General features: G+C 41.0%; 3 protein-coding genes across 4 annotated transcripts; 2 read left to right on the plus strand and 1 right to left on the minus strand.

Moving 5' to 3' along the window:
• Positions 1-89: 89 nt before the first annotated feature.
• zgc:154055 (uncharacterized protein LOC556036 homolog) lies at positions 90-5909 on the minus strand. Of its 2 annotated transcripts, XM_054614216.1 has the most exons (11): positions 5403-5909; positions 4972-5028; positions 4548-4656; positions 4219-4344; positions 2910-3083; positions 2608-2825; positions 2340-2501; positions 1797-1938; positions 825-1045; positions 556-707; positions 90-301 (listed from the first exon to the last, which is right to left on the minus strand). In XM_054614216.1, the coding sequence occupies exons 1-11, from the start codon at positions 5585-5587 to the stop codon at positions 201-203; spliced, it is 1647 nt and encodes a 548-aa protein (XP_054470191.1). In that variant the 5' UTR covers positions 5588-5909; the 3' UTR covers positions 90-200. The 2 variants fall into 2 exon arrangements, with proteins under 2 accessions (XP_054470191.1, XP_054470192.1); XM_054614217.1 differs by lacking the exon at positions 4972-5028.
• Positions 5910-7396: 1487 nt separating this feature from the next.
• On the plus strand, positions 7397-9810 carry fam167b (family with sequence similarity 167 member B). The gene is made up of 2 exons (XM_054614260.1): positions 7397-7770; positions 8228-9810. Exons 1-2 carry the CDS (start codon positions 7468-7470, stop codon positions 8489-8491), a joined length of 567 nt encoding a protein of 188 aa, XP_054470235.1. The 5' UTR covers positions 7397-7467; the 3' UTR covers positions 8492-9810.
• A 2053-nt stretch (positions 9811-11863) lies between these two features.
• Positions 11864-25594, plus strand: lck (LCK proto-oncogene, Src family tyrosine kinase). Its single transcript, XM_054614607.1, has 13 exons — positions 11864-12071; positions 13797-13909; positions 14518-14578; positions 15304-15394; positions 16699-16797; positions 16946-17049; positions 17615-17764; positions 17856-18008; positions 19486-19665; positions 21866-21942; positions 23882-24035; positions 24253-24384; positions 24473-25594. The coding sequence occupies exons 2-13, from the start codon at positions 13802-13804 to the stop codon at positions 24667-24669; spliced, it is 1506 nt and encodes a 501-aa protein (XP_054470582.1). The 5' UTR covers positions 11864-12071; positions 13797-13801; the 3' UTR covers positions 24670-25594.
• Positions 25595-25878: the final 284 nt, after the last annotated feature.

Below are 25878 nucleotides of genomic sequence, written 5' to 3' on the forward strand. Positions count from 1 at the left end.
TGTGTTGTGAGGGCTAAACATCCCGAAATGACATCAACAATTGTGGTTTTTTTTCTTTTACATTTTTTATGAAAGAATAAAAAATTACTGTACATTTAGTAGTACAAAAAAGTAGCTGTCACACATTCTGAAATAATATTATTTTAAGATTTAAAATGTTAAGGCTGACTATCTTCACTTCTTCATGTACTGACAGGGCATCAGCTGAGCGCCAGCTTGGCCCACTCAGTGACCATGTTCCTTATCTCCTCCTGAACCTCTTCAAGGTGATGAGCCTGTGGAGTCCACCTCAGAAAAAACCCTTAGGACAAGACATGGGCTTGAGTCAGCATCAGCGTTGATTTATCAAATCCTAGAATCATCAAGTTGGCTTACAACTCTAAATAGTGAGAGCATTGGGCTTACGTTAGAATGTATGTTTGTGCCAAATCTGAAGAAATTCGCTCCAGGTGAGATTTACAAGTATGTACGTATGTTCAACCTGAAAACAGATTTGCCTCAGGCTATGACTGTAGGCATGAAGATGAGATCATTTTTGAAAACATCATAGCTCACCTCTCCAAAGCTGTAGGGACTGAGGGTGGACTGAGGGCCAGATCGCTAGCTCGGTGGGCTCATACAGGGGGTTAGAGTAGCAGTCCCTCTCCCTGGGCCTCAACAGGGCCCGGAACAAACAGTGAGTGTTCTCCTTCACTCTCAGAGCACACCTGAGAGGGAAGAGTGAGGTGGGAGGTCACTAACACCTCGTAAAGATAGTTTGAATGAATGAAATGGTGGAGATTTGTCTGAGCCATCAATTTCTCCAATGCAGCCGTACGACTGACCTCTCCTGATGGCTGTTACACAGGAAGGTGCCGTAGTCTGACGCATAGGCCTCCATCGCCAGCCTCAGGAGCAGCGCCTCAGAGAAGCCCAGTGCCAGGGGGAACTGACGCCACATCTGCCACACACAGTCCAGCAGCAGCAGGAAGACCGGGGATTCCTGCTGGAGACGGGTGTGGGAGAAGGCTGAGTGTGCACACCGCTGCCTGAATGGGTGTCCTGCCTGGAGGGAAGAACACTTATTCATATAAACATGCATACAATGCACACTGTATGGTACTGTTTTTTTCTGTGTCAATTCCAACTCATCAACTGGAGATCATGTTGGGGCACAGTTGAAATATCATCACTTCCCTTTTTCGCTCAATATGTACAACTTTGCGGGTGAATATTCTTTCTTGTCTATTTAATTAACTCTAAAGCACAAATAATTACTTTCCTTAATATGATTTTATCTTGTTTTAATTGAGCATGAAAATGTCAGCTTCGATATCAATTGTTTGTTGTTTTTTTTCATGGGCTGTGAAATTGAGAAATGCTCCACTACACTGAAGGTAGAATTGTTTTGTTAAATCCATGACTGCTTCACGCAGCACACTGAATCATTCTTAATTTTAAGACATTTCCTGTAAAGGGTTGACTGTGGAGCAATATCCTTTTAGCAAGAGATGTGGCCTTAACCACATGTGAGATTGTGCCTGAAAAAACAGCTCGGCAGCAAAATTTCAGACATTAAAAGGAATACAATTCAATAAACTCTCACTTTTGTTATTTAGATTCTTTCCTTTTGATTTTAATTCTGAAACTTAACTGAAAGCATTAAAAAGACCACCTGAAGAAGATCATGAGTAGCGCATTCTATCGCTACTCATGATTCGATGACAGATAGTAAATAAAAATGCATACTTTGGAAACAGTGACCCTGTGTCACTGATACTGTGTTCATGTGTCTCAATCTATTTGCGTACACTCACCTGTACCCACTCTCTCTCCAGCAGATCCAGGAAGCCCTCCAGTGTGCGGCAACAAGGATCCATGATGAGCTGAGCCAGAGTGCTGATGAGCAAAGTGGAGTCCGTCCCTTCAGAGCCGTGAACCAGAACTGAATGACCGTCCCTGCAAAAAACCAATAGACACAATACAGTCCAGTCCTGTCATGTATTAAAAAAAGGTATACATGAACTTGTCTGTCTTTGGTGCTGCTCACATTATTTGTTATGCTATCCTTATGTCGTTACATGCATGTTGATAAGATAAGATAAAACTTGCAATACAAAGGGTGCAAATATAAAACGTCTAAGATAAGAATAAGGTGAAAATCCAATATGTTTAGTATATATACAATGCCAAAATCAGGTTAACAAGATTGATTAAAAAAAAATTAAGTAAGAGCCAAAAGGTTTTTGTCCCTCTAGACAAGAATATGCTTTTGACAAGAGATAAGCGCGCACCAACTGTAATCCCTCCACGGAGAAAAACACACACACACACACACACGCCGTGGGTGTAGTTCCTACCTCTCCACACACTCCGCCAGCAGACCAGCTGTTGACAGGGCAGTTTGGACGTGAGACAGCCACTTTGAATTCTCAAGCTTACTGAGCCAACGGTCCATATTGTTGGACCCGTCCCCGCAGGCCTCCACCAGCTTAATGAAACTCTCCTGCAGTGATTTACCCCTGTACACGCACATGAAGACAAAGAGGTGTTTAGTTTGATGTGACATATCAGTATCCTAAAACGGGGAACGGCATCAACTCCCACTAAACACCTTTCGCATCTCACCTCTCCATCTGCCTGTGAAGTCTCTTCCAGCTGCTGTAACTCGATTTGGACTCAAACCCTCCGCCTGTTAGCCGGGCCTGCAAGGCCTGCTGACTGGAGCGCGTGTCAATGATGAAGCCTTTGTCCGAGCCGTCGATCACAGCCTGGAGGAGTTGCTCGTCCTCCCTGCAGCGCTTCCTATTGGCTCCCGTCAGCGGCTGACTGCTGCGCATGATAACCTGAAGAGATAGATTCAAATTTGTTTAGTTGCATTGGAGCATGGAGTGTGAGCTGGCAGAACACATACATTAAAAGCGCCTCACCATGCCGTTCTTCCTGTGGTAGTAGCAGAGGACAGGGAAGCGTCCCCCCTGTCTGAACTTGGCCGCCTTCTCCAGCGTGTCATCATCGGTGGTCTTGGGGACGATGACAGCTGGAGGGTAAGAGGGACACACTAAGTGGTCTCTGTTCACAGTGCTCAGTCTCCACCTATCATGCTGCAAACAGGAGAGAGAAGACCATCAGGACTAGTCAACGAGACACGTGACTGTTTAATTCTAATACACAAAGGGCATGTAACCTGCACACGGTGCATTCATGTTCACCACTCTGCTCTGTGTCAAAGGATACTAAAGCTTCAGGAAACAGCTCTACTATAAGTAGGTCCTCCTTCCTGTGCATACAGCACTCGCTCATTGCTGAGTTGTTCACTCTTAAAAACCTAGAGGGCCAATAAACTTAGTGTTTCACTCTTGAGACACAACTAGCCTTGCTCTATCAAGAGGTAAACAAAATCTTCCTAACAGAAAAAAAAAAAGCTAAAGCTATCTAAGTAACATGTTGTATCGTGTTTCTTCAAAATAAATAAAGTTTATTTTTTTCTGGAGTCTCACAATAACGACAAGACTCCAGGAAGCCACTGCTTTTGGTCTAGAAATTGTCCAGTACATAAACTTCCATAAAAGCAAAACTTTGTTGTTTTGACACTTTGTATTTTTATGAATTTGAAACTTTCGGTCAGGGCCAGGCGTGCTGTTTCCGGGTTTCCAGTCTTAATGCTAAGCTAAGCTAACCGTCTCCTTGCTTTAACTCTCTGCATGTAGCATATTTTCCATGATGACACAATATCCTTTTAAACTCCCTTTGACAAACCTCAACCACATAACACAAAGCTAATCTATGAGCTGCGGCTGACGGATGTGGGCTAACATGCTGGCTCCAAAAAGTATTTTTCTGGGTGATGGACAGTCACCGGGGTGATGAAAAGTAAAGATACGGTACATGTTCAGGGAACATTGTGCCTATAAAACATCCACATCAACAATGCTGCCTTCAGGGTCCACTCATCACCATAGCAACACGCTACTCCCAGAGGAAGACAACCGTCTATTTAAGCACAAATTCAAGCTGCGTGCAGCACATTTTAAAGTTAAAGGAAAACAAATGAAAAGCTTTAGTCACAGGGATATCCTGAGTCTTGACCCAGGCATTCAGTTTCCCTGGCACTTTCCTGTCATGTGGTTGTTGGATCACTGTTAGGATGAGTTGCCAGCGACACTGTGTGGGTATAAATCTGCTTTATGCATGGGTTACATCCCCCTCAGGAGAAACAGGGTTTTATATGTTGCTTACAAGTTCCTTCATTTGACAGTAGTGCTTCTCAGGGGACGAGAGGCCCCACTGGTCCTTCAGGCTGACATCAGAAGGTCTGTAGAAGAAAGGATACATCTCCGACACACCGTCCAGACAGGACAGGATCTGGAAAAAGTGAAAGAGGTATTCATCGTAAGACCTCCAAAGAGAATGTTATCAGAAGAAACAGATGAGGGCAACGGCGGAAATAGCGAGAAACATTGTTTTCAAAGAAAGGATGTGAGATCCCATCGCAAAACGGAAAAAACATATTTTCTCATCCATGTGTGTTTCAGGGTTTAGTAGGATTATTACATTATTTATTATACCTCGATGGAGCGAGCAATGTTGAGACATTGCTCCATGCCGGGAATGTCAAGCTGGAGCACTTGCAGATCTTTACACTTGATTGTAATGGTCCCTGAGGATCCTGATATCCTACACACACACACACACACACACACACACAAACAATACACCAAAAACTATGATTCCTATGCAAAATAAAAAATGAAAACAATACCCCTGTGTCAACTTGCCCCTTCAATGCCTCCTGTTTTCTAGCAGAGTATAAAGTTTGACTATAAAGTAATAACCCTATTACTGACCAACAAACATATGAAGTGGTTTCAGCAAGCTAAGAAGACGATGTTAGTAGCAAGCAACACCTTATAATCGTGTAAGCACACTTTCTCCTTCAGCACTGTGGGCAAACAGAGCAGCAGACACATGGCAACACAGATGATGTCCAACCTTTGACTGCAGCCTTCATTAGAGAAGGGGCCGGAATGGGCCAAAAGGTTTTCCACACTGGTTAAAAAGATTTAAAGGAATAATGGAATTAGGTATCAATTAGACATTCACTGACAGCTTTGGTGTTGATTAGTTATGTTGATTAGTGTGATTATTTGTTTGTGAATATAATCCCTATAATTAAAAAGTGCTAGAAAGATCTATAAACCCATATTAGGTGCTGTAATAAGTATTTTTAAGCAGTCTAGTACATCATTAAGGCTGTTCATTTAATTCTGTTGAATCAAACGTCATGTTTTGGGCAATTTGGAAACGAATGGAAGCAGATTGTTACTGTTCTATATTTTCATTTCAAGGTGCACTGCTCAAGTAAAGTGATGGATTAAGATGTGTGTTGTTGCAGTGATCACTCCCCGGTCCTCCTGCCTCACCTTTTCTCCACGGCATCGATGTTCCTGAGGAGCAGCAGAACCTGCCGACAGCTGCCCTCCTCCCTGTCCGAGAAGAGCAGGTGGTGTCCGGTGATGCACAGGGTGCCTCTGCTCGGCGGGTGCAGCGGCTGCCGGAGCACCACCTCCTCCACATTGGCGGTCTTGATGTGCTCAGAAAACTCCATCAGCTCCCCCTAAAAAAAAAAACAAAAAAAAAAAACCCTCCGCTGTTGAACTCCTCAGTGCGCAAGTGGCCAAATCACTTCCTCGCCTCTTATGAGAAAATGAAAGTCCCCTCCTCTCCTCATCGCACTAGGTTGGGTAGCAAGGCAGTTGCACTCTGTTTGCTCGGCGATAAGAAGCCTATAAATAGATTATTTTTTTTTACTACTGAGCATAGCCAGGAACTTATGTCACCTCACACCTCCCCTCACATGCAGGTGGGCCGTGCACCAGACCGCTCGATGTGCTGCAGCTCGAGGCGACAAAAGACGGAAGTGCCCGTTTCCTGAGACACAGCAGCACCGAGATGTGTCACATATTACTGGTAAAAGTTTCGCACACAGTGAGGGGGAGGGGGGGAGGGGGAGGAGGGGGGCGATGGATGGGAGCGAGACAGCAGTGGTGCGCTTGTTGTATAATAAACGACCACTAGATGGCGGAATAGTCAAACGTAGAAAGCTGGTGATCAACTAAACAACCTTTTGTGTGCAGGGGAGGAAGAAAGAGTTCAGCCTCAAAAAGAATCAATTACAATTGAATGCAATGGTTTTTTAATACCTTCATTTTTGCCTGCATAAGCTATTACAATCAGCAAAATTTTAAAAATAAAAGCACTCATATGCAGAACGCCCCATTTCAATCTATTAAAGGTTACATATATTATGTTATTGTATTGGTATTTCTGATGTACAAGACTGCAAGCAGCATTTTAGTGTTTCTACAATTAACTTGGCTATTTTATATACTGTTGGTAGTTTATTTCTTTGCATCATATTTTGTAAGTTGATCAGTTTTGCATGTTTATCCGTAAAACAACTATAACTATAGCACTTAGATAAGTGCCGCCCTTTGAAGAAGTTCAAAGTTTCCTCTGAAATGTATTGCAGTACAGTGGTGGAATGTAACCAAGTACTTCACTGTTGAAGCCTACTTAAATATCAATTTGAAGTACTTCTACTTTACTTCGAGTATTTCCATTTCATGCTATTTTATACTTCGGTTCCATTATATTTCTAAGGGGAATATTATCTTTACTCTGCTACAGTTATTTGTTTAACTGAAGTTACTTTACTGATTGCAGATTTCACATGCAAAACACATGGCAGGCCTATAGAATACAAGTCACTGTAGTAAATTAAACTACTGAGGAATTTAAAGTAGCTTAGAACCAGCTACAACATAAAAATGCTTCTCACACACAACATACTGAGTACTTTTGATTAGTCAAGAATTAAATTCACACAAGAGTATGCAAGATTAGGATTATTTCACAAGGACTATTTTATTATTGAATTATCAGAAACATGCTATATTGCAATAGGAGATTTCCAATGCAGGACGGTTACTTGTAATACATTATTATAATGTTACTTGTACTTAATTCAATTATCTGAATATACTTCTTACACCCTTGGTGAAGTGGCATAAAGTAACAAATACTCCCACCAAGTGCCTTAGTTACTTTCCACCACAGTATTTGTGATTTAAAATAATAATATCAAAAATACAGCATGTTATCACACTTCACTCTAACTTCCCAAATAACTGTATTTGCTTGACATTAAAGAGGGCACAGTTTTACTTTTATTTTGGAAATTCAATCGCCATGTGACAAAGCGACAATGTGTTGTAAGGTCTCAAAGGAGTTCTTGGAAATCTGTCTTCCTTAAAAAAAAAAAAAAAGGGCATTAAATGATCCAGCCTCCTTGTCCTCTGTGTGTGGGATGGGCGGTCACTCCTTCTTATCGCCCTATAAAGGAGGTATGGAGCTGTTGCGCTCTAATAGCCACGCTGCCAATCCAGAGAGCGATCTTCTTCTCGGACTGCCCTCATCACCGCACCGATGGATTTCAAAGAGCTTGGAGAAGAGTCCTCCGAGGGCGACACTGAGGATCTGGACAGCCTGAAAGCGCTCACGGAGAAGCTGAAGTTGCAGACCCGCAGACCGTCCTACCTGGAGTGGCAGGAGCGGGTAGAGAGCCGACCGTGGAAGGACAGTGAGCCGGCGGACAGCACGGGCTCTGAGGGACAGCAGGTCGTCTCCATGCCTGCAATCCTGAGGAACGAGAACTCGGAGCTGGTTGTGCGCAACATCTGTGGCTTTGCTACTATTGATGATGCTTTGGAGTTCCTGAGAAAAGAGCTGGTGAGTGACTCCTGTGCATCTTATTTTACCCCCCCCAAAAAAAATGGATATACTGAAAAAAAGAACGATTTTCATTTTGGTGCAGAGCTGACAGCTTTGTCAAAAAAGTAGTTCCTTATGCATATTTGTGAGATAGATGTCTATCTCCCTACTTCATAGTCACCTCCCCAGGTGTCAGTGAGCTTCTGCATGCATGAATGCCTGACTTAAGTTAAGGCATTGCATGTTGGACTTCATGCAGTCCTCAAAGCCTGAACAAACAGTGTGAAACAATACAATTTGTGTTTTCTCACGGTATCAGGCTGCAGCCCGTATATTCCACATGACAGTTATTTACACACTTTGAAAAGAAGATAAGAGCTATGAAAAGATCCAAATCCAAATGTACACATATCTTCTGCTATCTTACTAATGCTCGCTTCCTCCTCAACCCCCCTCACCCTTGTTCCCTCCTCAGAGGGAGATGCAGGTCCAGGACAACCGCCTGGCCCGGCAGCTGATCCGTCTGCGTGGGGAGATCCACCGGCTCAAAGTGGAGCAGGTGTGCGACCGCCACAAGGAGATGTTGGACGATGCCACGTACGAGCTGGAGGAGTGTGGCGAGGAGTCGGACCTGCTGTGTGACATCCCCATGAAGGCTGCCTTCGCTCTGTCCACGCCGCTCAAACACCTGGGCCTCACCAAGATGAACATCAACTCCAGACGCTTCTCACTGTGTTAAAAAAACAACTTTTTCAGGCCTACTTCCTCCTCGGGCGCTGTTGATCGAGTGGAGCGTGACTGCCAGCTATTGGTGCCCTGGGTGGAAATTTTAAAAATGATTTTGCACCTTGGCTTGGGATGCATGAGGAGGCCTCAGTGTACAGACCTGCAGGGGTACACACCCTTAGAGTTATACAGGCACACCCTCCTTCTGGACGGAGCCCGGGCTGCTATGATGTTGACTGTTCTTTGCACAAGTCAAGCTAATCGGAGTAGATAGATGAAGGCTTAGAGCTCGACTGAGATGCAAAGGTAGATATGGGATTAGGGCATTATATTTTATACCCAATGATTACGTATTGTAAAAACAAAGTTAAACTTGTGCCGAAGAAGTTCAAAAACAGTTATGGGGAGACTAGTACTGTTTTGCAGAAATCTTGTCGGAGAAGAAGAAGCTCAATTCAGAAAAGAAGACAGTGTCTTGAGGAGCTTCATGGTCGCAGTGCATGTCAGAACACTTTAAATCAGTGGTTCCCAACCTAGGGGGTCAGGGCCCAGACAAGGGGTCGAAAGTTTAATCTGAGAGGTTGTGTGGGGATTAACCTTTTTTTCTTTTTGCAAATTACTGAATACTTACATCTCTTACACCCTTCTCGTTGAACTGGATGCATCCAATCACGAGGGGTTGCAAATTGTTTTATTTTAGGAGGTCACAATGCAAAAAAAAAGGTTGGGAAGCATTGCTTTACATCACATATACATGTATTTGTGGAGTGAAAAAAGTATGACACGTCTGGTCAGATAAAAAAGATGTTCAGCGATACTTTAAAGTAAATAGAGGCCTTTGATAGAGCAACATATTACAGCTGTTCAAGCCTTTATCAGGGCACCGTCCCTTCCATTATCCTTAAACGAAACGGGAGGCCAAACTCCAGCATTTTAACGCCTCTCCTTCAAAAACCAAATATATCTTTATAGCCTCAACAGTTCAGTGACAGGACACAGGAGGCTAACGCATTTGGTTTTCCATTACCGTCCTCCAGATGCTGCAGAGCACGAATAACAAACTATATATGGCTGTGACCAAGTTGTGGCAATATGTGGCAAGTTATATAGGGCAAGTTAAGTGGTTTATTTTATAGCTTTATATCGTTAGTAAGAGCAAGTAGGAAGAATGAGATATTTTTGTTTAGTAATATTTGCCATTGGTTTTAACTGTGTTAAATGTATAAAATATATATAAGCATTATTATAAAATCATGCTACTGTAATATGAATGTATAACCTGCCTTAAAATGTTAATGTTTTCTTGCAAATGCAACACAATATTAAAGAGACTTTACCATATCTATGTCACTTGTAAATTATGTTTTATAAACATTTCAAATGTTGGTTATTACATGGTTATAACTTTGGGCTGGTTCTGTGCATGTGCCTATGCACCATCTACTATCTTATCCAGGCTAAATGTCACCACATGCTCCATCAGATCCATCCTCACTCTCAAAGCCATCCTGCACAATAGTCTCTTCTTTCCTGCCACGAGACATTAATGACCTGGTGTACTATCCAAACATAAGCCCCAGAGGGATTTTGCAGAACCACAGACAGTGTTGCACATGATTAGTTGAACAAATATCAAATATGCCTTGGCAAAGAGCGGCTACTGTGTTGATCCTAATGTGTTATACTTCAGGACACAGAAGACCTCCTGTTTGACGTTAAACCTCGATAGTGGAAATGAATATCATATGGAAAATGCACAGAGGCCGAGGAATTGTACCTTGAGGCCTCCATTCTCCAGTGAATGCTTTGAAAACAAAGCTCTGCAGACTTGTACTTCTCGTGCCACTCAGCTCTGCCCTGCAGATAGTTTTACTTGAACTTTCCCCCACATCATACCACATGTCATCGCATGAGCAGAAGCTGGTATTGGAACGTTTGTTTTGAAATTAAACAAACTTAAAAATGCATGCTCTTTGAATTAGTTGAAGGCTGTTTTAAAGTGTACGTGAGTAAGCACTAGCAGCACAACTAAAGCAGCACTCGCTCACATGAAGGAGGCCAGCACCTGCATCGCAAAGCGGGTCAGTAGGAGGTTTGGAAAAAGCTTTCTGCGTATTGATGGTATCTTGATTCTATTGCGTAACAGAATGTGATTTCCAACCACATATAGAAGAGGTGACAGCTGTGGACCAAGGGAAACCCTTAAAGGCTCGAGGCCTGCCAAAAGCTGATCTCCAAAGACAGTGCAGTTCTTTTATCTTTCCATCATATTAATGAGGAATTTGTGTCTGATAAAATTCTGCCCTCAGAAATAGATATAAAACAATGGATGTTGGGTTATTTACATCATCTCAGTTAAATACTCAGTAACATACATCACTATCAAAAAGCCCCCCAAAAAAGTGAAACTACTTCTCCCACCCTCCTAGATATACACTCTTTTTTATGTGCTTTAACGGAAAAAGAGTGTGCTCAGGATGGTTTCATCAAGTGAGACTTAATCTACGCTGTAGCACTCTTCTAAGCAAACATGTCTGTGCACTTCCTGTAATGTTTGGACTGACTTCCTGCCAGTGAGCTGTGTAGCAGCAGCCGTTCACCACAAGAGAAGAGACGCAGCCCACAGCGGAGTTGTCTGAAAGGTAGAACACGCAACAGCGCAGGCTTAGAGTGTGTAAGTGGTCTGAGATACTGCTATTCATGTATCCCCTCTATGCTAAATGTGGCCATAATATGGCCCCCCTTTTAACATTTGGTTGAAATGTTGAGCCGTAGGAGGGCCATCCACTGATTGACATTTGTTTGTTTTTTCCTCTGTGAGTGAAATATTTGTGACTCAGTTTTATCTTTTATCTTCACATTTGACTTGGTTGTTAAAACCAAGGCCGGAGTCTATTTTTAAATGGTTCGCTGGCCACAAACATAACGGATACAAACCACACATGTGATTGACAAAAACAGCCTTGTTCTTGTCCTCATATTGAACCTGAGGCCCTACACCTCGAATTTTGTTTGGCATAACTATAAATGTGTAAAGAGTAACCCTGGACCACCACCTCAACCTTACATTGGCGCTCCTCATGGTAAAGGTCACTGATGCACAGATGTTACACACAAAAGTAAAACATATATATATATATAACCTCAACTCTGTGACAGAGCCAGCCATAGCCTCCTTTTTTTTTAAACTGTATTGGAAACATCTCTGGGAGAGGTGCTGTCCTGACCCCTTTACTACCCTGGAGCCCTTAACGTTCCCCCTGCTCACACACAGCTGCAAGGTGAAGCACCTGTTAGAAGCCTGCAGAGCAACCCTCAACCTTTCAACGACAGGAAACTCTGTGAGTCGCTCTCCTCCACTCCACCTAAGTGTGTGTTAGCGTGTGTACAGAGACACATCACCACCTCTACCAACGAGTTAGTTATAATAAGAGAAGCGGATGATGACATCTTCACACCTGGGCTTCAGCGGTGAAAAACGTCTTTATTGTTAACAACTCTTTTTAAAATATTATTCATTAAAGAATATCTCTATGGCGGCACGGGAAATCTGATATTATTGGAAGCTTGAAAGACATTTCATATTTCAAGAGGTAAGTTTTATACTTTTGAGTCTGTCAGTGTTACATACTTTTAGAATATAGAGTAAAGGAAAGACTGTGACTAAAGGGAAACCATTTCCATATAATTATCATGTGTTTTATATAGAATATGCTACATAAATCAGAAGGTTTGTCTAGAGTTGGAAGAGTCTTTTGACTTTTATAAAATATATGAAAATTGATGTATAGAGAAGGATAATGTCCACCCCCAGAATTAACTAAAATCCATATTTTGTTGTTGCATGATTTTAACATGAAAGGCATATTGTAAAACATATTCAGATACTGTTTGTGTAATTTTCTCAGTTTTTTCTCTCTTGTTTTCTCTCTAAAAATCTGTTTTACAAATATGACCACATAAGAGCAATAAGTTGCTTTCTCATTGTAATGAAAATATTTATCTGTATCTTATTAATACATAAACAAAATCAAATATAAACTTCAGGCATGTTTGTGTTTTTGAATTCAGCTTTAACTTCATGAAAGAAATTGAAGGTGATGATGACTATATGTGAAGCACTGAAACTAATTTGAGTGTTTTACGTCAAAATTGGAATGAAAAATATATAAATCCACATAAAAATGTCTTTTTTTAATGTGTGAATTTAGCTTCTTATAGTGTTCTCCATATCTGTTGAAAGGTGAAGTTTATTAGCCTAAAAGCCTCACTGACAATGCCAAAATGACTTTGGTCATTCTCACAGCCCTCACACGACCATAGACATACCCATAATACTTTGCAAACAATAACAGACATGAGTATTTGTTTGAAAAGGCCTTCAGCTGCATATCATGAAAAGAAGAGGGTAGCCCCTCAATGGAAAATGCTGACTTTGTTTGTGTGTCTCCCTGAATGTTGGCCAGTAGGCGTAGCAGGGCTGATAATAATAAAAAAAAGCCTCTTCCTACACTGGTGGATTTCTGTGATTTCATTCCTCAGGGTCTCAGTACAGTGGTGGGTTGTTATTGTTAATGCCGGGTCAGGCCTCACCAGATTTTTCTCACGGCTTTGGGCCTTCGGGACAAGCCGCTGCTACGATTAGCCCACTGACCCTGTTCTAAGAGTGGCCCAATGGGAGCCAAGTGAGCTTGAGAAAGCCCATTCGTACACTGCACCAGTGTCAAACACAATACAGCACACGTCACGTCAGATTAAACAAGATTAGTGTTTTTAGAGTTTTATAGAGGCTAATATTCAAGTCTAAAGTAGAATTAGAACATTTAACACTTGCAATTTGCATCGCTGCAGGTGGTAATAACAATATAGCTGTGTGACACAGCTATGGATGTGATTTTAGTATGCTGTTGTGTGCTGGTTCATATGGTTTCAAATTAGATCCTAAAATGGAAGATTTTAAAAGTGTTAGGCTCTTAGTTTCCAGCCTGATTCACCACTGAGCCTCCATTTTGAGCCGAGGCCCTCGGTTACATCCGATTAAAGCAGTTTCCGTAAACGAAAACATTTTGTGTCTTCTGTTAATTTCATCCACCTACAAATCTTGTAATACAATTTGTTTTTTTAAATATGGTTTTTTTTGTGGTTTTCCCAAGAGTATTTGATGTCTGCAATTCAAAATGCAGAGCATGACACCTGATAGCTGTTGAGAAACAGAACAAAAAACTGCCATTAGATAATTTTTTTCCATTAAAACACGAGTAGACCTAATCATTATCTTATGATCATGTTGATGCCCATCTTAATCCCTAAAATTGCAGAAAAGATGGGATGTAACTGCAGTTCCGACTACTCAGACAGCGAGTGGATTGAGAACCTGGATGAAATGTGTGAACACTGCAACTGTCCCATACCTCCCCAGTCATGCAATCCAGTAAGTGGCCATGTACGTTTTGCATTCGCAGGCTTGTGTCAGTACATCGCACATTGTAGCGTATGAATGAATGGCCGAGTGTCTGTGTGTAAGTGAGATTTACATGGATGGGTTTCGGTTACGGTGTGGTTGAATGTGAATGACCACTTGTAGGTCGTCAACATACGTTGACTGCAGTACAAGTGAGAAGCTGTGAACATAACATAGGCTCCCACGATTCATTTCATGTTGTGTAAATTATGTAACCATAACCCGGAAAAAAACCAATCTGTTATTGCATGTTTAAATCCAGAAAGGTTTTATAACTCGCGAGGGAAGTTCTCTTTTGTGCGTGTGATTAAATGGGAGACTAATTATTCCCTCAGCGCTGTTCGTTTCCTCTGCATGAGTTAGATGTCCCATTAGATTAGAAATAAAGGAGAAAGCCACCTGCGTGTGACACAATATGTCGAGACATTTTGTCTGGAAGAAAAACCAAAACGGTTACGATGACAATTTACTGTGAATGTGATATGAGATAGTGCCTTGTTTTTACCGCATGAATCTTCTATTGTTCTTCGGAAAGCTGAACTTAAGATGCAAGTCTAATCTTGTTGTTCCCTCACCAGTACACAGACCAGCTGATTCCATACCCATCACAGCATTCACCTCCTACATCTCCTTTACCAGGTAACATGATACATGTTTTTCTGTCTGTTTAAGTATCTACAGGACAAGTAGCAGTAGTAAAGTCAAGAGGTAGTAAAATAAGGAAAAACAGAATTGTAGTATTAGGTTAATGAAGCTTACATACATTACAAGTAAATATTAAGTGTGTGCGTTATAGTATGATTGAATACAAAAGGGATTTATATTTAAATATATTGGAAATACATTTATAAGCTTTTTCTTTTTTTCTTTATTCCTTATTGAATTGAATTATATTTAATATCTCCATGTATTATTTATTTCATATCTTTCAACTTCTCACTCATTAAGTTATTCAAGTGAATGCATTTTATATTTTGTCCCCCATAATTTGAAATTTTCCTCGCCAATATCCTTGGATCATTTCCCATTTCCCTCATTGTTTACATAATAATGTGCCTAAAATGCATTTTTAATGGGTAATCTTCTTTTTCTTTTTAATTTCACAAAAATGTAGATAGTTTACTTCATTATATGATTTATTTATGGATTAAAGTGCGCTTCTGACTCATCAGAAAGCAAATTTAGCCACAATGATATGTACAGAAATGTCCCTCCATTCACCATTGCCTTTAGCGGCAGACATTTGTTAAAATATCAGAATCAAAGGGATTCAAACATCCAGCACACATTTGTGAGTAAAAACATTCCCCAGTATATTTCATCTAAATTTTGTTTGACAAAATTTTACAATATTCCTCTTGCAGACAACCTTGTGGTGGCCATATACAGTTATGAACCCAACCATGATGGGGACCTGGGCTTTGAGAAGGGAGACAAACTCAAGATCATCAACAAGTAAGCTGCTTATTATTATATAGTAGGTATGGAGCTTGGTAGAAAGATTTCTAATTATTTATCAGCCACAGACAAGAATTTGTACTACCCACTCACCCCCTCGGCACATGGAGGCCTAGGCTAATAAGTAAATGTGTTGGACAACTACAGTATGTACGCACCAAGATAAGCCATTGGCCATCCTTGCCAACTATGTCAGTTATCATTTACAGCTTCAAAAATCAAACCTGGGTCTTAAAGGCGACCATCTTTTTAGTTTGTCCTGTATCCATGTATTATTTGAGGCAACAAAGATGGAAAATAACTGGCGTGTCATCCCGGCTATCCTTTGTGACCTTCTTGTTTTCCTATAAAGGAGGACAACTAGTTGGATCACTACCCTTGGCTTTGCTCACGGCTCAAAATTGTCACCAAGCGCTGCGCTCAGAGTTCATATTATTTCAACTGTGACCTCGGTTTCCATTAACCTTTCAAAGCCACCAATGAAATAACAGCTGTATGTGATGTAGTCACTTTTTTAATGAGGTATACCTCCATGTGCCTGCTCTATGCTCTGCGCTCTACCTTGCAGTAAGTGAAGAGCAAGTTTCTCATCATCTTAAGGCAGAAGGCACGTGTCATGTATTCAACTTTCTGACCTGGGACTTGTTGCATGTCAATCCCCCTTGCCGTTTCCTGTCTTTCACCACTATTTAATATGAAATAAAGGCAAAAATCTAATTTCATTCAATCAGGACTGTATTTATCACTGAAGCCAAAAAGGTCATAACTTCAGTAATATGTCTGGAAATGTTTGGGGAGTACCATGACATGAGTTAAGATGACACATATAACACATGTTTTCAATCGTTTAGATTAAATGTAGCAAACTGGCAAACAGTCCTAAATATATAAAAAAATAAACTTAGTGTTCTGTATACTTGGCATAATGTAGAGAGACACAATTTACAAAAAATGTAATTGAACACTTAAATTGATAAATAAAATATGAATCGTTACTTTTGAAAACTAGAAAATTATACAGAAGAGTTTTTTCCCTAGAAGGCAACTTTGAAAATATGATAATTTTGATTTTAGGGATAACTACTTCTCTGATTAATGTCAAAGGTTTAACAAGTTTAATATAATGTGGTAAATATTGTTTGTTACTTGTAGTGAGCATCTCTTCTGTGCCTTCTGCTCATTTGTAAGACAAGACATTTGCTGTTTATTTCATGCAGTGATCATGCTTTATGAAGGTGTACTTATTCATCCCAGAAAGTCTATATGTAAACTCACTCATTGCTGTCTCCTTTGACATCCAGGGAAGATCCAGAGTGGTATTTGGCAGAGTCTCTCACCACAGGCCAGCAGGGCTACATCCCACACAACTTTGTCGCAATGACCACGGTGGAGACTGAACCGTACGTCACACAGGAAACATAATGATCCTGCTCTCAACGCCACATTTCACTCAGCCCTTACAGTCTCGTACCATGTGTGCTGTGTCCCTGGGTTAAGGGGAAGTGGTTAGCTCAAAGTGTAAAGCATATTGTGTGTTTTGTGCTGCAGGTGGTTCTTTAAGAACATTTCTAGAAACGAAGCCATGAGGCTTCTCCTCGCTCCTGGGAACACGCTGGGCTCCTTCTTGATTCGAGAGAGTGAGACAACCCAAGGTGATCTTTTTGTCATCATAGCATTGACTTATATACAGCCGACACATAATCAAACACTCTATTTCACGAGGTAGTTTCTCAGCAATGTATTTGAGTATGGCCTTCCACCATTACAGTTGCTTAAAGGTGCTACATATAGCATTTTTTAGATATCGATATATTTGTCATACAAGTGAGACAATGCACAAAATGACTGGCATCCTCTTTGTCACTAAGTTTCATTTTTACTAGCAGTGTTTATAAAATACAACCCGTTTCCCACAAACCCCCTTCCTGCTTTCCACCTTGCTTCATCTGTTTAATTTCAGTTTTGCTTTTCTCTCTCATTCCACTATTTGTGTTGACATTGCAGCACAAACACTTGAATGCTAACCCCATTAGGTGTGCCACGGTTCCCATTTACACCAATAACTGAAATGAATCTAGTATTGATTTAATGATAACAAAAACGTGACACATTAGCCCTCCAAACCTTAGTTTGAAGCTAGTTTGCTTTGTGATTTTCAGATATAGCAGGCAAAATCTGCATCATCTCACATTAGAATATTCTTCTTCTTTGTTCTAGGGTCATTTTCCCTATCAATCAGAGACTTGGACCACAACACTGGTGAAGGAGTCAAGCACTACAGAATCCGCAACATGGACAGCGGCGGCTTCTACATCACAGCCAAGATCTCCTTTAACTCGCTGAAGGAGCTCGTCCAACATCACTCACGTGCGTTCCGCCCGTTTAGGGGACTAATAAAGGTTGCTGTCGGGGATTGAATTGAACAATCTTTAACCCATCTTCTCTCTTTGTCATCCAGGTGACGCTGATGGGTTGTGCACAAAGCTGATGAAGCCGTGTCAGTCAAGGGCACCGCAGAAGCCCTGGTGGCAGGATGAGTGGGAGATTCCCCGTGAGTCCCTGAAGCTGGAGCGCAGGCTCGGAGCAGGACAGTTTGGAGAAGTCTGGATGGGTGAGTGACAGAGAAGACAATGTGGGGCTATGATTGACGTTCAGTTCAATCATTTAAGGGTTATTTTTCCATTTTGTGCACAGGAGTTTGCACCATTTTGCACAGATCCATCACATGCACAAAGCCCAGTTGCTCAATGGAGCTGTGGGCTGCCTAAGCCTTTAGCCATGGTTTTCCTGCAGCGTGTACAGAACAGTTTCCTCAACGCATTCATAATTATAGGCTTGTATGAGCTGGTTTACTGGAGAATGATGAGAGGTATTATCTCCGTTATGCAACATCAATCAAACTAAATAAATATACATTTCCAAAGAGCTCAGGGATTGGAAGAATGATCTCTTAACAAGAAAGCAAAATATTTTGATCACGAGGATATCAGTTGAAATAATCTGTGCCACAACCCCCTTAATTATTCAATTGGACGGGTATTTCCCCTTCTATTTTCCATCAGCATTTGCCAGCACAATTCAACATCCCAAACAACCACAGTACTAGAGATAAACATTGCCAACAATGGAACGTGTCCTCATTTCACAGCCACTTTTTATTTACAGTATCCTCTTGCATGGGGTTTGGCATTGTATTTTTTTCTCTATCCTCATCCAGACACTGGTTCAAGGACATGCTTAAGTAATGGGACTGTCATTTGTTATGAGGTGTTTATTGTCATTAAGTAACATGAAAATATGGAGGAATGCTTTGAATAGTGATTGTAATCTGTTCCCATTGCTACACATCATGCATGCTGTGAGATGCTCGGCGTGTTACATGACGGAAGATGGAACCGGTTGGCTGCGGGTTTGATTTGCATTTGTTGGTGAACCAGTTTTGGAATGAGATCCTGTTTGTACGAGAGTCTTGTGGAACTGTTGTCTGTTTAGCACATACTTAATCACAATTCATGGCATAACCACTGTATACATGAACCCTACAAGCTGAGATGAAAGCATTCTTGGTTCACATTTACATTTCACACAATGTAGTAGTTCATGCGACAAGATTTTATTTTACTATGCTAACAGCATGACTTTAGTTATCTGCTGACTTATGATCTAGCACATCGCAAGGTGGACATTTTTGGTGAAATAGCTCAACAACTATTGGGCAGATAAACACAAATATTCATGGTCCCAAGAAGATGAATCCCAATGATTTTGGGCATCCTCTGACTCTTCATCTAGCCCCGTCATCAAATCAAAATTCCAATCATTCAATACTTTGCTTGATGACCAAATACCTGCAAAACTAATGCCATTTATATCAGCCTCTGCTCTACTTTAAGTGCTAGTTAGCAAAAGTTAGAATGCTAACACCCTAAACCAAGATGGTGATCATGGTAAACATTATACTTGCTTAACATCAGGACGTTAGCACTGTTCTCCAGCCTCACAGAGCTGCTTGCATGGCTGTAGACTCCAAGTCTTTTTTTGATCAACGTCTTTCAATAGCCTGCTGATGTCTAAATGTATATTTGCAGGTATCTACAATAATGACAGGAGGGTGGCAATTAAGAACCTGAAGATAGGCACAATGTCGGTGGAAGCCTTCCTGGCAGAGGCCAACATGATGAAGAACTTGCAGCATCCACGCCTCGTCCGCCTCTTCGCCGTTGTTACCCAGGAGCCAATCTATATTGTCACGGAGTACATGGAAAATGGTGGGTAGAAATACTATAGATGTGTCACAGTTTACGGCATTTCACTAATAACACCAACCATCAATGGGGAATTCCAGATATCCCTAAAATCATCATAAGAAAAGGAAAACTTGGTCCCAGGGTATTTCTGTGAAATGAACATTTGAAGCTAAATTAAAAGGAATCCTTTTGTCATCATACCAGCTCCTCTCAGTTCAGTCTAGTCATCTGGAATATGTCTAAGCCTGCCTGAAACGATTATTTCAATAAACTGCAGCCCCGTTGTCCTGAACACTAAAGGCGGTATCATCAAGGTAAGGGCTGAGCCTTGAGCAAAGACAAAGAAAGTGTTTTATAGACAGTGGTGCATCGTAGACGCTCAGGACCAAACATGTTGATCTGGTATCGGACTACGGTTGCCAGAGCACATGCTCAAACTAAAGACTGGGCCACCCTATGTGTTTCAACCTTTTTCATGAGTCATCATGTTTTAAGACTTGTGCTCCACTTCGGTGACTCTGTTGAATTAGCACACACACCACAGCTGCCTCCTTGTACATTTGTGTTTGATAAAGGAAATGATATGAGACGCAAATTACTGGAACAATACCGGACCATCATCACACATGATTGGACATGAATGCAGCTGTGAGAGCGAACCTAAATAAGGGAGCGAAGTCATATGCCTTGCCTCCAAAAGCATGCTGCTCTGCTGAAGTGGCCTGCCTTTTTGATAGGCTATTTTCAGCTTCTCCTCAGGACGCTGCTGCATTCGCCGCTCTGTGCTGAAATGTTTCAAAGCAAACATGAACTTTCACTTCTTTTTCCGGGCCCCTCCAGATAGGTTACTGGTGTTTACTCACTGAGGGGAAGTCTCCCCTTGCCCGTCTGAGTCGAGGGGGTGTCAAAATAGGAGAGGGTGATTCACCAGGTTATTGTTCATCCAGACCCCTTGATGATACTTGGCTACTTCCCAGAGTCCGTATTACGTACGTGATTCCACAGACACTCACAAAGACATGCCCACAAGCGCACAAATATTCAAACACTTTAACCTAAACAAACTTTGATGATGGCAGTTTTTTTTAGCATCCTGCCACTGGATCTTTCCCTACCTTCTTATAAAGAAAATTGCGTTTGAAATGACTACAAATCACAAACAAGTAGTAAAATGGGGTCATGGTAACAGCTGCAAACAACTTTCCATACTACAAGCTCTATGCCCCGCAATAGTTTGTTACACCGACATGCAGCATACATATGGAAGTGATCTAGTATCTGTTTCACTTTGCCCTCGAAAGTCTTTGTAATTAGTTTTTCCCTGGGAGGAACAATAACAAAATACATAGAGAGATGCTGTCACAAGCAAAGCAACAGCCTTACAGCTGTATTGAATGGAGTGCCTTTGTATGGTCTTGTATGAGTGGCCTGTAAACCAAAAGCAGTGGCTCTACATGAGGCTGCCCCTTTGTCCGTTGTCCACTTGTGGACAGGACACAATCGTCGCCTCTGTTGTCAAGAGAAAGGATGGCTCGGAGTGCCCGTCTTTTCGGTTTGCCCTTTTTAAAAAAATATATTATTGGAGGCAACAAATATGGAAAATAACAGGCGTGTCATCCCAGCTTCCCTTTGTGACCTTGACAAAGAGCGTTCCTCTGGCTCTCAGACTTCAAAAGCAGTCTTCCGGACTTAAGCAGAGGAGCAAAGGCCTCCTCTTTCCTGGCACGGTCATTCCTCTTATTTCCTTTGGTTTGACTTGGTTGGCTGGTGTGCAGACGTATTGTTCTCTGATAATCAAACTCAACACAAAGTCTGCTGTCAGAAACCATGCATCAACTTGAAGGATGCTCCGTGTACTTCCTCACAGTGTTTTGTTCCCTGATCTGAAGTGCTATTCTGGTCCAACTGTCTATTTATGTCTGTGGGGAATCATGATGTTTTTGGACCCATGGAAAATATCATCAGTCTCCTGTACAAAGCATGACTTAACGTTTGTTTTACCAATTAATATAAAAACTTGTTCCTTAACCATCTGTACATTGCTCCTTCAAATACAATAAAAGAAACAGGCGTTTACATCTGTAATATCCAGGACTTACTGTTGTTGGTAAACTAGTTCATAATTTGCAGAAATAGGTTACTAGAGTTTACCACCTGGTGTGGCATCATTTTTAAGTAAGTTTTATTTTGTTCAGCAAGATCTTTCATTTCGATTTTACAGGTAGCCTTGTGGATTACCTGAAAACAACGGAGGGAAGCAGTGTGCCCATGAACACTCTGATAGACATGGCGGCTCAGGCAAGACATCTCTATTTTTTTACTATCAATGTTTGTGTTATTTTATCTCCATACTCCATTTACCAGATTCCCTTTCATCCCTTCCTATTCTCTCAGCATGACCCTTTTAAACAGGAAACCGGACGCTATTGTAATGAGGCTTAAACTCAACACTAACCTGGTAATAATGACAGAGCAGGATGGGTGTGTGAGCAGAGGTGCATATGTATTGTGATGAGCTTCTGTCTGGACATGTTGACACAAAAGAAACTGTGTTACCATCAAACTGGAATGGGAGACAAATTCATCCCCAAAAAATTATGTCACATGATCATTTTTATCTACTCACAGTGCCGACTCAGTTACAATTTAAAAAATGAGGGCATGGTGACAAAACCTGATACTGATAGTACATTATGCATATTTTCTGTTAATTTCTCTCAATTCGTCATTTATCTTTAATCAACATACAGTAAGATACTCTGTCACAGCTCTGCCTAAGTGACAACCATTGTGTACTCTATATAATTATTAATGTTGTGAATATAAAGCCTGACAAAGGACGGATCTTGTCAGTTATGCCAGATGTTTGGACATGCATGTTTGACTGCAAGTTAAAGTGATAGTTCAACATTTTTGGGACCTACACATGTTCTTTCTCTTCACTTGAGAGTTAGTTAGTAAAGATATGAGAACGATTTTAATCCTACTATCTAGCTCTGTAAGCAAATAAGGGAATAAATGTTCCCCAAAATGTTGTACTGTAATCATGCCCACGTCTACTTCTCAAAATGTTACGTGCCAGGAAGGGGACGTTGACTTAGGCCTACATGTATTGTGGGTGTGGGAATGGAAAATACAACCACAGGAAGACAGACTGAAATTTCAAAGTCTTACAAGACAAGAGATTCTTCAGCCGGAGTAGACAGTTTCTCCGACGCCTCAGAGCGTGGCGCAGAAAAGTAGGGTTTATACAGTGCTTTGTGGTGAACATATTTCACAGAGAGATGCTTTCGAGCTTATTGTCATGCACAGATAGCATTTGTGGTAAAAGCGCTAAGCAAGTAACTCTCTGCTCTAACCATCATGTGATGCACCAGAAAAAGAAAAAATGAAGTGATTGATGACCTTGCTCTGGTATTGGACACTGACCACATCCTCATCCCTGCAATATATGTGTGTATCAGAGGAGCTAGACATTTTAAACAAATGAATTTTAGGTATAGGAGAATAAAGCTAGACCTAACTTAATGAATGCTAAGTAATGGTTTAAAGTTTCACATTGAGTCATACCACAATCAAACTGAGAGTAAAGAGGCGTTGAGTTGCCTGTGAGTGGAGTCATGACAACAGTAGACGTTTATGAAATATACACATACAGACATAGGTATCTCAAGTTTCTGACAAGACCCCTAGGGCCTATCGCACCTATGTGATAGATTCTTTTGTCTGAAATATACACCGCCGACCCAGAAAAACGTAGAGCGTTAGAAATATAAACAAACACACGCAGCAAAGATGCTTATTAACTGTGGGTTGTGAGTTCTGTAGAAATCTTTTGATCCTTACACACCAAACGCTAATTGCATTAGGGTGAATTATCAATTTTCCTTTGAGGTCTGCCAATGTCAAAATGACTCATGAAGTATTTAATTGAGTCAGAAAAACAGTCACTGGAATAATCAGCCGGTCTGCAGTAGACTGAGGTGAAGTCAGGACTGCAGCTATTCATATCAGGAAGTAGAGCAGTCACAGCTGTATCTGGGTGGAGTGCTGAGGTGAAGGCTGTGAGGAAAGCACCGAACCTGGGAAAGTGGTAAACTCCCTGGTTTGGGAGGTCACCAAACCAGTTCATCTGTCAAACACACATATTTATTACACAATATTAAAACATACACAGGTCCCTCCAAACTGAACACACAGTCATAGGGCTTGTCTAATGATCTGCTGCCCCCTGCAGGTGGCTGATGGGATGGCTTTTATAGAGGAGAAAAATTACATTCACCGAGACCTGAGAGCAGCCAATATTCTGGTGTCGAATGAACTCATCTGTAAGATTGCCGACTTTGGACTGGCAAGGCTGATCGAGGACAATGAATACACAGCAAGAGAGGGTAACAGCAACCTTGTTGAAATCAATGATATCACATGTTCTTTTCAACACGTCGAACCGCATTTTCAGGCTGTATAATGTGCCTTATAAGTATAATTTGTTTTATTATAAGACTTTTGTTTGAGTGCATTTGACATGGAAGGTAATCACTTATAATGTAATCACAAAGTGTTCATGCTTTTTTTTCTTCTTATAAATAACGTTTCTTTGTGTGTTAGGTGCAAAGTTTCCCATCAAATGGACCGCCCCAGAGGCTATCAACTATGGCACCTTTTCCATAAAATCGGATGTGTGGTCATTTGGGATCCTCCTGACAGAAATAGTGACATATGGACGCATACCTTACCCTGGTAAATACTCATGCACTGTACTCCCAGCTGTTCTTTTGCTGAAAACAGCAGCATACCCATAATCTCCTTCATTTTACTTTTTGTTCAGGTATGTCCAACCCAGAGGTAATCCAGAACCTGGAGCGGGGCTACAGAATGCCGAAGCCAGAAAACTGTTCAGAGGGACTTCATAACGTCATGAGTCTTTGCTGGAGGGAAAACCCAGAGGACAGGCCTACCTTTGAGTACCTGAGGAGCGTTCTGGAGGATTTCTTCACTGCCACAGAGAGGCAGTACCAGGAATAGCCCTGATGGGGCGGAAAGACATACAGACTTACAGTATATATACTCAAACTAAAGGCAAAGCCTGTGAAAATGGATGCTGGATTTTGTTTTGTTTGTTTTTGAAGAGTACATGCCTTTATATTGATATGGTAGAAAACTGAGATTCCAATTTTGAGTACTTTGTTTCTGCACCAAACTTAGTCTGAAGTTCTAAGATACGCTCTCATGTGGACCTGTGAACCTTGGAAACTCCTGTAACAGCTGGATCACTGCAGAGCCAAGAAGAGAAAGGAGAGATCACCATGCAGCTTGAACTGCCTGATGTAGCTGAAGAAGTATTTGCTCTGCCGGTGCTTATTATTAAGATGTACATACAGTCAAAGTGCTTCATCTGTGTTTACCTCTGCAGTTTGATAAGTGTGGTTGATATGTTGAATAACATACCAAAATGCTCAGATGCTTAATTATGTAAATGTGTTAAATCCAATCAAACTGAATTCTGGACACTGTAGTTTTGATCTTGTGTGTTGTTGGCAACATTGTCCCTAGATATACCAATAAATATCTGACAGCCACTCACAATATGTATTTTTGATTATGCACGTAATCTTTCAATGATATTGACCAACAGTGGTGAAATGTTACTAGGTGCAGTTGCTCAGTACAGGACCAAACTTATGTAAAATGTTGTAGTACATGTTCTGTTCACCAGTACTTTATTACTTTTACTTTTCCATTCTACCTTGTACTTATGAGAGGCATACAACTTATTTGATATGATGCTTTGCTATAGATTAAACAGACACCTGAACGCCTATATAAAGTATGTAACAAAAAAATAGTTCCTCTTGGACCAGCTGCATTATTAACATGCTGCATACACATTAATGCATCAGTTGTCATAAATTTGAAAATATCATATACATTTATGTAATACTACAGCAACCATTCTGCTGCCTATTGAGAAACAGTACTAATTAAAGTACAGTACCAGTCAAAAGTTTGGACACACCTTCTCATTCAATGGTTTTTCTTTATTTATATATATTTATTTTTTTCTACATTGTAGATTAATATTGAAGACATCCAAACTATGAAGGAACACATATGGAATTATGTGGTAAACAAACAAATGCTCAACAAACCAGAATATGTTTTATATTTTACATTCTTCAAAGTAGTTGAATGAGAAGGTGTGTCCAAACGTTTGACTGGTACTGTATAAGACCA

The sequence above is a fragment of the Anoplopoma fimbria genome, chromosome 15 (genome assembly GCF_027596085.1).
Source record: "Anoplopoma fimbria isolate UVic2021 breed Golden Eagle Sablefish chromosome 15, Afim_UVic_2022, whole genome shotgun sequence".
In the NCBI taxonomy this organism is placed as follows: domain Eukaryota; kingdom Metazoa; phylum Chordata; class Actinopteri; order Perciformes; family Anoplopomatidae; genus Anoplopoma; species Anoplopoma fimbria.